This window comes from Dreissena polymorpha, chromosome 6 (assembly GCF_020536995.1).
Source record: "Dreissena polymorpha isolate Duluth1 chromosome 6, UMN_Dpol_1.0, whole genome shotgun sequence".
Lineage (NCBI taxonomy): Eukaryota > Metazoa > Mollusca > Bivalvia > Myida > Dreissenidae > Dreissena > Dreissena polymorpha.
Genome location: NC_068360.1, coordinates 29621733 through 29633113, shown reverse-complemented (window position 1 = coordinate 29633113; position 11381 = coordinate 29621733). Strand labels below are relative to the sequence as shown.

At 35.6% G+C, this 11381-nt stretch overlaps 1 protein-coding gene and 1 long non-coding RNA gene across 2 annotated transcripts in view; one reads left to right on the top strand and one right to left on the bottom strand.

The window, feature by feature from the left end:
* Nucleotides 1–4538: 4538 nt before the first annotated feature.
* LOC127836401 (uncharacterized) lies at nt 4539–6534 on the bottom strand. The gene is made up of 3 exons (XR_008028750.1): nt 5927–6534; nt 5533–5577; nt 4539–5317 (listed from the first exon to the last, which is right to left on the bottom strand). It is a non-coding gene; the product is annotated as an uncharacterized LOC127836401 (long non-coding RNA).
* A 3643-nt stretch (nt 6535–10177) lies between these two features.
* LOC127836394 (H/ACA ribonucleoprotein complex subunit DKC1-like) overlaps nt 10178–11381 on the top strand; it is a 33710-nt gene continuing 32506 nt past the window's right edge. The window contains exon 1 of the mRNA XM_052363004.1: nt 10178–10260. Within this exon, the coding sequence (XP_052218964.1) occupies nt 10254–10260 (7 nt within the window). The 5' untranslated portion in view covers nt 10178–10253. The remainder of the gene's footprint in view (nt 10261–11381) is intronic.

Here is an 11381-nt window from a genome sequence, read left to right as displayed (position 1 = left end):
TTGTCTGAAATGTCTCTTTTCCATTGTCTGCAAAAAGGCAGTGAAACACCAAATTACGCAACATTTTTTTTTATTCAGCAAAACAGTTCAACGCTAAATAGTTTGTGCATGATGTTCAAAAGATTTAAGTTACATTTAAAAGCGAATACGTTTGTTCGTAATATGTACGGTACCGACGGACTAATACATTTAAAACAAAAAGTCTATTTTTTTAGTTCTTTCCTTCTAGAAGTCTACAACGGCGTGAGAAAATAATATTTCAAATTGCATTCGTTAGCACACCTCATCCTTTACCACTAAAGATTATTTTAAAATCGAATTATTGTTCTTGACTATAAATAGTATATAGTCTTTACTAAAAGTCGAATATGGCCACAGTAAATAACACTGAAAATCGCACCATCTTTCATTTCTGAAAGTCGACTATGGCCACAGTAAATGGCTCTTAAAATGAGACCATCGTTCATTACTGCAAGTCGAATATGGCCACAGTAAATGACTCTTAAAATAACACCATCGTTCATTACTCAAAGTCGACTATGGCCACAGTAAATGACTCTTAAAATGACACCATCGTTCATTACTGCAAGTCGACTATGGCCACAGTAAATGACTCTTAAAATGACACCCATCGTTAATTACTACAAATCGACTATGGCCACAGTAAATGACTCTTAAAATGACACCCATCGTTCATTACTACAAGTCGACTATGGCCACAGTAAATGACTCTTAAAATGACACCATCGTTCATTACTGCAAGTCGACTATGGCCACAGTAAATGACTCTTAAAATGACACCATCGTTTATTTCTAAAGGTTGACTATGGCCACAGTAAATGACTCTTAAAATGACATCATCGTTCATTACTAAAAATCGACTATGGCCACGGTAAATGACTCTTATAATAACACCATCGTTCATTACTGAAAGTCGACTATGGTCACAGTAAATGACTCTTAAAATAAGACCATCGTTCATTACTGCAAGTCGACTATGGCCAAAGTAAATGACTCTTAAAATGACACCATCGTTCATTACTTCAATTCGACTATGGCCACAGTAAATGACTCATAAAATGACACCACCGTTCATTACTGGCAGTCGACTATGGCCACAGTAAATGATTATTAAAATGTCACCACTGCTCATTACTGCAAGTCGACTATGGCCACAGTAAATGACTCTTAAAATGAGACCATCGTTCATTACTGCAAGTCGACTATGGCCACAGTAAATGACTCTTAAAATGACACCATCGTTCATTACTTCAATTCGACTATGGCCACAGTAAATGACTCTTAAAATGACACCACCGTTCATTACTGGCAGTCGACTGTGGCCACAGTAAATGACTCTTAAAATGTCACTACTGCTCATTACTGCAAGTCGACTATGGCCACAGTAAATGACTCTTAAAATGACACCATCGTTCATTACTGCAAGTCGACTATGGCCACAGTATATGAGACTTAAAATGAAACAATTGTTCATTACTGGAAGTCGACTATGGCCACAGTATATGACTCTTAAAATAAGACCATCGTTCATTACTGCAAGTCGACTATGGCCCCAGTAAATGACTCTTAAAATGACACCATCGCCCATTACTGCAAGTCGACTATGGCCACAGTAAATGACTCTTAAAATAAGACCATCATTCATTACTGCAAGTGGACTATAGCCACAGTAAATGACTCTTAAAATGACACCATCGTTCATTACTAAAGGTCGACTATGGCCACAGTAAATGACTCTTAAAATGACACCATCGTTCAGTACTAAAAGTCGACTATGGCCACAGTAAATGACTCTTAAAATAACAACATCGTTCATTACTGAAAGTCGACTATGGCCACAGTAAATGACTCTTAAAATGAGACCATCGTTCATTACTGCAAATCGACTATGGCCACAGTAAATGACTCTTCGAATGACACCCATCGTTCATTACTTCAATTCGACTATGGTCACAGTAAATGAATCTTAAAATGAAACCACCGTTCATAACTGGCAGTCGACTATGGCCACAGTAAATGACTCTTAAAATGTCACTACTGTTCATTACTGCAAGTCGACTATTGCCACAGTAAATGACTCTTAAAATGACACCATCGTTCATAACTGCAAGTCGACTATGGCGACAGTAAATGACTCTTAAAATGAAACCACCGTTCATAACTGGAAGTCGACTATTGCCACAGTAAATGACTCTTAAAATGACACCACTGTTCATTACTGCAAGTCGACTATGGCCACAGTAAATGACTCTTAAAATAGAACCATCGTTCATTACTGCAAGTCGACTATGGTCACACTAAATGACTCTTAAAAAAACACCATCGTTCATTACTGGAAGTCGCATATGGCCACAGTCAATGAATCTTAAAATGGAACCATCGTTCATTTCTGCAAGTCGACTATGGCAACAGTTAATGACTCTTAAAATGACACCATCGTTCATTACTCGAGGTCAACTATGGCCACAGTAAATGACTCTTAAAATAACACCATCGTTCATTACTCAAAGTCGACTATGGCCACAGTAAATGACTATTTAAATGACACCATCGTTCATTACTAAAAGTCGACTATGGCCACAGTAAATGACTCTTAAAATGACACCCATCGTTTATTATTACAAGTCGACTATGGCCACAGTAAATGACTCTTAAAATGACGCCATCGTTCATTACTGAAAGTCGACTATGGCCACAGTAAATTACTCTTAAAATGACACCATCCTTCATTACTAAATGTCGACTATGGCCACAGTAAATGACTCTTAAAATGACACCATCGTTCATTACTGAAAATCGACTATAGCCACAGTAAATGACACTTAAAATGACACCATCGTTCATTACTGCAAGTCGACTATGGCCACAGTATATGACTCTTAAAATAAGACCATCATTCATTACTGCAAGTCGACTATGGCCACAGTAAATAACTCTTAAAATGAAACCACCGTTCATTACTAAAGGTCGACTATGGCCACAGTAAATGACTCTTAAAATGACACCATCGTTCAATACTAAAAGTCGACTATGGCCACAGTAAATGACTATTAAAATAAAACCATCGTTCATTACTGCAAGTCGACTATGGCCACAGTAAATGACTCTTAAAATGACACCATCGTTCATTACTGCAAGTCGATTATTGCCACAGTAAATGACTCTTAAAATGGAACCATCGTTCATTACTGCAAGTCGACTATGGCAACAGTTAATGACTCTTAAAATGACACCATCGTTCATTACTGCAAGTCGACTATGACCACAGTAAATGACTTTTAAAATAACATCATCGTTCATTACTGAAAGTCGACTATGGCCACAGTAAATAACTCTTAAAATGAAACCACCGTTCATTACTAAAGGTCAACTATGGCCACAGTAAATGACTCTTAAAATAACACCATCGTTCTTTACTCAAAGTCGACTATGGCCACAGTAAATGACTATTAAAATGACACCATCGTTCATTACTAAAAGTCGACTGTGGCCACAGTAAATGACTCTTAAAATGACACCCATCGTTTATTATTACAAGTCGACTATGGCCACAGTAAATGCCTCCTAAAATGACGACATCGTTCATTACTGAAAGTCGACTATGGCCACAGTAAAAGACTCTTAAAATGACACCATCCTTCATTACTTAATGTCGACTATGGCCACAGTAAATGACTCTTAAAATGACACCATAGTTCATTACTGAAAGTCGACTATGGCCACAGTAAATAACCCCAATTATCTATGTTTAAGCATTAATACGAAAATGTGAATGAGATTTTGTATAAAGACAAAGGCGCTCTTATGCCATCATAAGCATTAATACAAAATTGTGAACGAGTTTTAGGCAAACCACATAGGCGCTCTTATCCGCCATATAGCCATTAATACGGAAATATGAACGAGATTTAGTCAATATACATAGGCGCTCTTTTCCCTTGATAAGCATTAATACGGAAATATGAACGACATTTTGTTAAAACAAATAGTCTCTTTTATCATCCATATAGGCAATAAATACGGAAATTAGAACGAGATTTAAGGAAAAGACAAACGCGCTCTTATCCCATTATAAGCATTTATTCAAAAGACATAGTCGCTCTTATTCGCCATATAGCCATAAATACTGAAATATGAACGAGATTTAGTCAAAAGACATAGGCGCTCTTATCAACCATATAGCCATAAATATAATACAATGTAAGAGTACTATATTTTACACTTGTATGTATAATGAATATTCCTGATTCACGTATGAGTTTGAGCGCTCATTAACCTGTTTAACCTGCCCAGTAGTTAACATTGACCGTTCCAAAGCGGTGACACCGGCTTTATTGTACTCTTTTTGTATTTCGTTTCTTTTTGTGCCGTTCTGTTTTGGCAATTCATCACCTGCCATGAATAAAGGACCACGTACGTATGTATAATACAGGGTAAGATCTTTGATCCCAAAAGGTACATGGTGCTGCTAGAAAGAAGCACGGGGGCGATTCGGAACGGAAACTGACATATTCATATAATATCCAGGTATTTTATTAATCAAATATAAACATATTGTCATTAAGAAACAAATTACCTATGGAAAAACGTATGATTGCGTCACTATACACACGCACATACGTTTGCAAATGTTTTGCTAAGATTTGCAGTAGATTTACGCTTGTTGCAAGAAAGATATTTATTTTTGCATGCATTTATTATTGCATGTAGAATACGCATTTAATCCGAATGCGCCAACTCTTGTAAGTAGACAAAATGACACCTCCATTATGATGGCTTTTTACCCTTCTAAGACAGTGAAGGAATATTATTTTGGCGATGTCCGGAGGTGTTTATCAATAATTATTTATTAAATTTCATTAAACTTAATATGAATGTGTTCAATCATACTGCGGTGCACGCGTTATTAATTTATTGCCCCTTAATAGATTGAAATTCAGGAAGGTTGTACGTCCGGAGCTATTTCACAGTACCTATTTCACGAAACTTAAAACAAATATACATCAGCATTCGCCGATATTGTTTCTGTGTGGTTCTCCGTCCTTCCACTTTCAATGCCCGGAGCTGTGTGACAGTAACTATTGCATGAAAGTCTATAAAACTTAAATGTCATCATACTGCAGTGGTGCACACTTAAGTTCTGTCCGGATCGATAACTCAACAGTTAACAGTAAACCGGTGTCTGTAATGCAACGATCCCACTTTTGTCCTTACACATCTTCCGACCGTACGGTGTTGTCAGCCATGTTGAACTTTTCTGCAGGATGTTAGCGTCTTTGTGTTCACCAGGCTTAACCTTTGAAATAGATTGCAACAAAATCCAATCTGGTACGACATATTGACTAGGATTCTCACACAGTTTTTGAGTACCATGAAAGTTGTGACATTCGCTACAAGAAAACTTGCTTTTTAACATGAATATACATCTACTATCCAGAAAAATTTCTTACATGAAATTTCATGAGCACCTACAATTTCATCTGTACAATTTATGTTCCGTGTTTTACTTACGTCTATCTGCTAGGGCGCTTGATCAATATTCTTTTATGCTCGAGCCTGCATTAAAAAACCCAAAATATTTGTGAAAATGAACTAAAAACACATCAAGTTACATAACAAGTCAAACTTTTAAAGTGTCAAAGGCTACGAAGACACTTATAAGTAATTGTTTTATTTCGATGATACGATAAACTTTTACTAATCATAAATTGCCTGTGACTAGTAATTGTATTAATGGCTTGGTTATGCTAAAACACGTTACAGATATCTCTTTAAACCATTTTGTAAAACGTAAATCCGAATGAAATTTCTATGACATTTATACGAAAAGAAAAACCTAATATGACTGCTATATTTTTTTTACAAAACTGATCATTGTAGTATTAATGATATGGACAATACATACGGTGAGTTGTTGCCAGGCTATATGCTGTGAAAATACTTTTGGCCACCGTTCGTTGCAGAGCCTCTGTGGCCTCTTTATAACTACATCCAGTCGCGTGCAGTTTTATGATATGAAACAAACGATTATGAGAATATTTAACACATTTTACATACATGTACTGTGAAATATTTTCTGTACGAATATGTAGTTTACTTTGACACCAAAGAAGAAAATAATTATTGTATGACATTCGAAACCGATATACTTTTTTCAATTAATTATATAACTTTAAATTTTTGCCTTTACTATTTATATTGTTCGGACTCGCCTTTAAAAAAAACGCGTAAAAAATAAAACGGGATTCTATGTCTATTGACAGTCTAACAGGCATGTTATATGGAGATATTGTACATTTTAAGAATTTGTTCTTCCCATTAACATTTAAAATATTTACATTTGACGAATTAAATTTACACAAACACAGCGCAAGTTTATACTTTCGTGAATAAAATGTGGTTGTGCACAAAATGAACAAAATGTTACGCACTCTTATAAATAAAATCATGTTTTGAAAACGTATATATTATTGTAAGATAATACTTGTTACAAAAAATAATCAAAGACCATACTCTTTACCTCTTGCATGATCATTGAACACGCTTCCTTGACGAGGACGGATTCTGTATACGATGAAACTAGTCTGTAATTTAATATAGAAATGGTATTGGTTTTAATTTTTATAAGTTTAAGTTTAGTTTTTAACAAATGTTGATGGCAGTCTCGATCGAGCACGACCTTAGATGTACATCTTTCCACATACTAATTTTAACCTTTACAAAATCGGTCATATGCAATATTATGTTTATTTTTCACTTTCTAAATCCATTGTAAACGGCCCAATGATTATGTTATGGCTGACTGGAATAGTTCATGAACAAAATCAATACTCAATAAAAAAATAATAATACGAAATACCTTTTGTTCTTCTTGTAAGCTGATTTCAGCTTTTCGTTAGCTACGAGCTTTACCAAAGGGTGGTTCCTGTAAATGTCGTCATTATTGACAGTTTAAGTAAGCAATCAATTTCCCATGTTTTGTGAAATTTGTATGAAATCAAAGAAAGGGAAAGTTTTACATTGTGTATGGTACCGTTTGTCAGGAGAAATTGTGAATAAGCGAATAACACATATTTTTTCTTTACAATCGAACCTCGACTTTTATCGTTGATTGATTCAAAATATTTCGGCTCTTATCCTAAATATAAAGTGGTTATATAAATAAGGGAACACAGATAGCTTTCAATATAATTGGTATTTTGAATGCCAAGCGCTTATGCAATATACAGTTGCCATTGCTAGGCATTGTACTGTACTAAGTGCCTGTTCGTAATGCAACCGGATCATTGCGATACTTTGGTCTTTACGAATTTCTCATATAGAGTTTATCTATTTCGTTCGGAGCTCATAGAATTCGAAGTAGCTATTGACTTTGGGCAAGTAACAGACGCATCAAGACCAATTCCACAACACCGTCACACATAGGTTTCGGTGGCAAGACCGAGTTCGAATACTACGCCGTTTACAAAGCTTTTCTGCTATTAAAGTCAGTTTTTGTAAGCATTAACGCACATTTTGAATAAGCTTAGTATATCAGTGCATTGAATTTAATTGCAGAAAAGCTACCTTATTTATGACAATTACAACTTACCTGTTTTCTGAAAAGGTATCTTGGATGGTTTTCTCCACGACAGTCAGTGCCTGAATTACATGAGGAAAAAACTGATAAAAAAGAACCAAATGATTATAGCATGTACACTGTTTCAAGAGTATGGCAATACGTTAATGAAATTGTGCATTAATATTTGAATATGATAATCAATAGGCATGCAACGGAGAGTAATGTATGAATTAATACCTCTAACGTGAAAACGCAAAATCCATATCCGATGGAACTTTTTGGTGCCGCGTCTACGTTTGTAATAAATTTGCAATGGTTAAGCAACCACAAAACGTCACTGAAATATATATAAAAAAGATCGGAATGAAATGGCGATAGAACTTCGACCAAATTCCTATGAACTTATGTGATCCAATGAAGAGTAAAATATATATGACTTTCTTTTACATTATTGTAACCACTAGAACATGTAGAAATCCTATGAAACCATTGCTCATCTGTCTTCCACCGTCGATGTGACAATGGAAAATCAAGTTTTGTATGCCACAGGGACCTAGATAGCATTTAATGTTGCCATAGTCGACTTGCAGTAATGAACAGTGATGACATTTTAAGAGTCATTTACTGTGGCCATAGTCGACTTGCAGTAATGAACAGTGGTAACATTTTAAGAGTCATTTACTGTGGCCATAGTCGACTTGCAGTAATGTACAATGGTGTCATTTTAAGAGTCATTTACTGTGGCCATAGTCGACTTGCAGTAATGTACAATGGTGTCATTTTAAGAGTCATTTACTGTGGCCATAGTCGAATTGCAGTAATGTACGATGGTGTCATTTTAAGAGGCATTTACTGTGGCCATAGTCGACTAGCAGTAATGAACGATGGTGTCATTTTAAGAGTCATTTACTGTGGCCATAGTCGACTTTTATTAATGAACGATGGTGTTATTTTAAGAGTCATTTACTGTGGCCATATTCGACATGCAGTAATGAACAGTGCTGACATTTTAAAGGGATCTTTTCACGCTTTGGTAAATTGACAAAATTGAAAAAAGTTGTTTCAGATTCGCAAATTTTCGTTTTAGTTATGATATTTGTGAGGAAACAGTAATACTGAACATTTACCATGGTCTAATATAGCCATTATATGCATCTTTTGACGATTTTAAAACCTAAAAGTTATAAAGCGTTGCAACGCGAAACGATTGAATAATTTGGAGAGTTCTGTTTTTGTCGTTAAATTTTGTGAAACTACGAAGATTGCTTATATAAAGTATAAAATACGTCCAATATGTGTACTTGGCGGAATAGCTCAGTAGGCTAAAGCGTTTTTACTTTAGGACTCTGGCAGGACTCCAGGGGTCACTGGTTCGAAACCTGGTCCGGGCAATGTTCTTTTCCTTTTTTTAATTTTATTCTTGATTTTTTACTGGAGCTTTTACGATCCAATGTTTACATTTATCGATATAAAGCTTTCAATGAATTAGTTAAAAAATGCCAAAATCTGTGAAAAGGCCCCTTTAAGAGTAATTTACTGTGGCCATAGTCGACTTTCAGTGATGAACGATGGTTTCGTTTTAAGAGTCATTTACTGTGGCCATAGTCGACTTTTAGAAATGAACGATGGTGTTATTTTAAGAGTCATTTACTGTGGCCATAGTCGACTTGCAGTAATGAACAATGGTGTCATTTAAAGAGTCATTTACTGTGGCCATAGTCGACTTGCAGTAATGTACGATGGTGTCATTTTAAGAGGCATTTACTGTGGCCATAGTCGACTAGCAGTAATGAACGATGGTGTCATTTTAAGAGTCATTTACTGTGGCCATAGTCGACTTGAAGTAATGAAAAATGGTGTCTTTTTAAGAGTCATTTACCCTGGCCTTAGTCGACTTGCAGTAATGAACGATGGGGACATTTTAAGAGCCATTTGCTGTGGCCATAGTCGACTTTCAGTAATGAACGATGGTGTCATTTTAAGAGTGATTAACTGTGGCCATAGTCTACTTGCAGTAATGAACAATTGTGTCATTTTAAGAGACATTTGCTGTGGTCATAGTCGACTTTCATTAATGATCATTGGTGACATTTTTAGAGTAATTTACTGTAGCTATATTTGACTTGCAGTAACGAAAAATTGTTTCATTTTCAGAGTCATTCACTGTGGCCATAGTCGACTTGAAGAAATGAGCAATGTTGTCATTTTAATAGTTATTTACTGTGGCCTTAGTCGACTTGCAGTAGCGCTCATCACATGCACGCGCACTATCATGTTGCCTGATTATATATTTATTATCGATGTACATTAAACTTATAAACCATACGTGTAGTTTATTTATTTATTAAGTACACCATACACATCCATATTTGACCATTGCAGATAGAAGACTAGTACCAGTACATATAATTTCATTCGTATTTAAGAATGAAATTTATGTTATTACTATTTACTTTTTATCTTTTAGTCCTCGGACGTCTTTCTAAAACTAAATGTTTTATAACCGGTCTTTCTCTTCCATAACCGGTCTTTCTCGTGTATGGCCATACAACTATTTTCCATAGCCGAAACAGCCAATCGAAACAGGGGACGAAACAGCCAATGGAATCAGGAAAATGGAAAAGAGTGTTTCCCCATTTTCACGGCTTAACATCCCACGTGTTGTTTAAGAATGGAAGGTAAGCATCGTGTTATAGAAAATAATTTAATAAATCGCATCAGAAACAAAATATAAATGTTGCATTATATATTTTACGTATTTGCAAAGTATTTTATAACCAGAAATAGGAATGTCATTGTTAATATTGTCGTGAAAACGCCGAAAGATTCTCACATGTGAATTGACCACGTGCCGACCGTTTTGTTGACACATAAAAAGTTAATCGGTTTTCCTCCTAAGATAGGAAATGGTTTTTGTAGCAAGGGTATCTATTTGGAAAAAAACGTTGACATAAAGTTATTGACATAAGAACAGGCATGTAAGAACAATGACTGCAGACATTGGAGCAAAAAATGCTATTTTTAACAAAATTCTATTTTAATGTTGGACTAGTTGCAATAATTCAACTCTCGGCTTAGGCTGAGAGTTGGACTAGTTGCAATAATTCAACTCTCAGCTTAGGCTGAGAGTTGCAATGCTCTCTCTCTTGTCCATGGGTGCAAAATGTTATCAACAATTCAAAGGTTAATGAACATTGAAACTGCAAGAGCTTATTAAAATTTACCTATCTAAACCACAAATTCATCCAAATGGTACCATTAAAGCAAGAAATAATTGATTTGTATTGACTAAGATTTTGTTTTGTACGCTGTATCCGCCATTTTGGAAAATTGACCCAATATAGGTCAGGTCGCATTACACCAATATTTTGTACGTCGCGTTATGTGTTGGAGCCAAAAAGTCAATAACGATGTGGTTTGATCAGGGGTGGCGAAATCAAATGTCCGAGTTGCCCGAGTCGTACATTTGCTTGTCTGGGCAACTGATTTTTTTCAATTAAGTTGTCCGTGGACAACAAGTTCTTTAAAAGTCGGGTCCAGGTATACAAAAAAATACATTGTATTAAAGCCGTAATTAAGTTTTACAAAACCGGATGTTGACATGCAATTACATTGTCAGTGCTATTTGCGGAGCAATCAAGCTAAAATAGGGGCACTCTCCTGCGCAGTGATCTCCCTTATTATATAAGAGACCAGGAGCATGCCGCATTTTAAACATTCGGCCCGACTGTTAGACAGTGTACAGACTGGTTTCTTTATTTTTACAATCAGACGGAAATAAAAAGTATCAAAGTAAGAT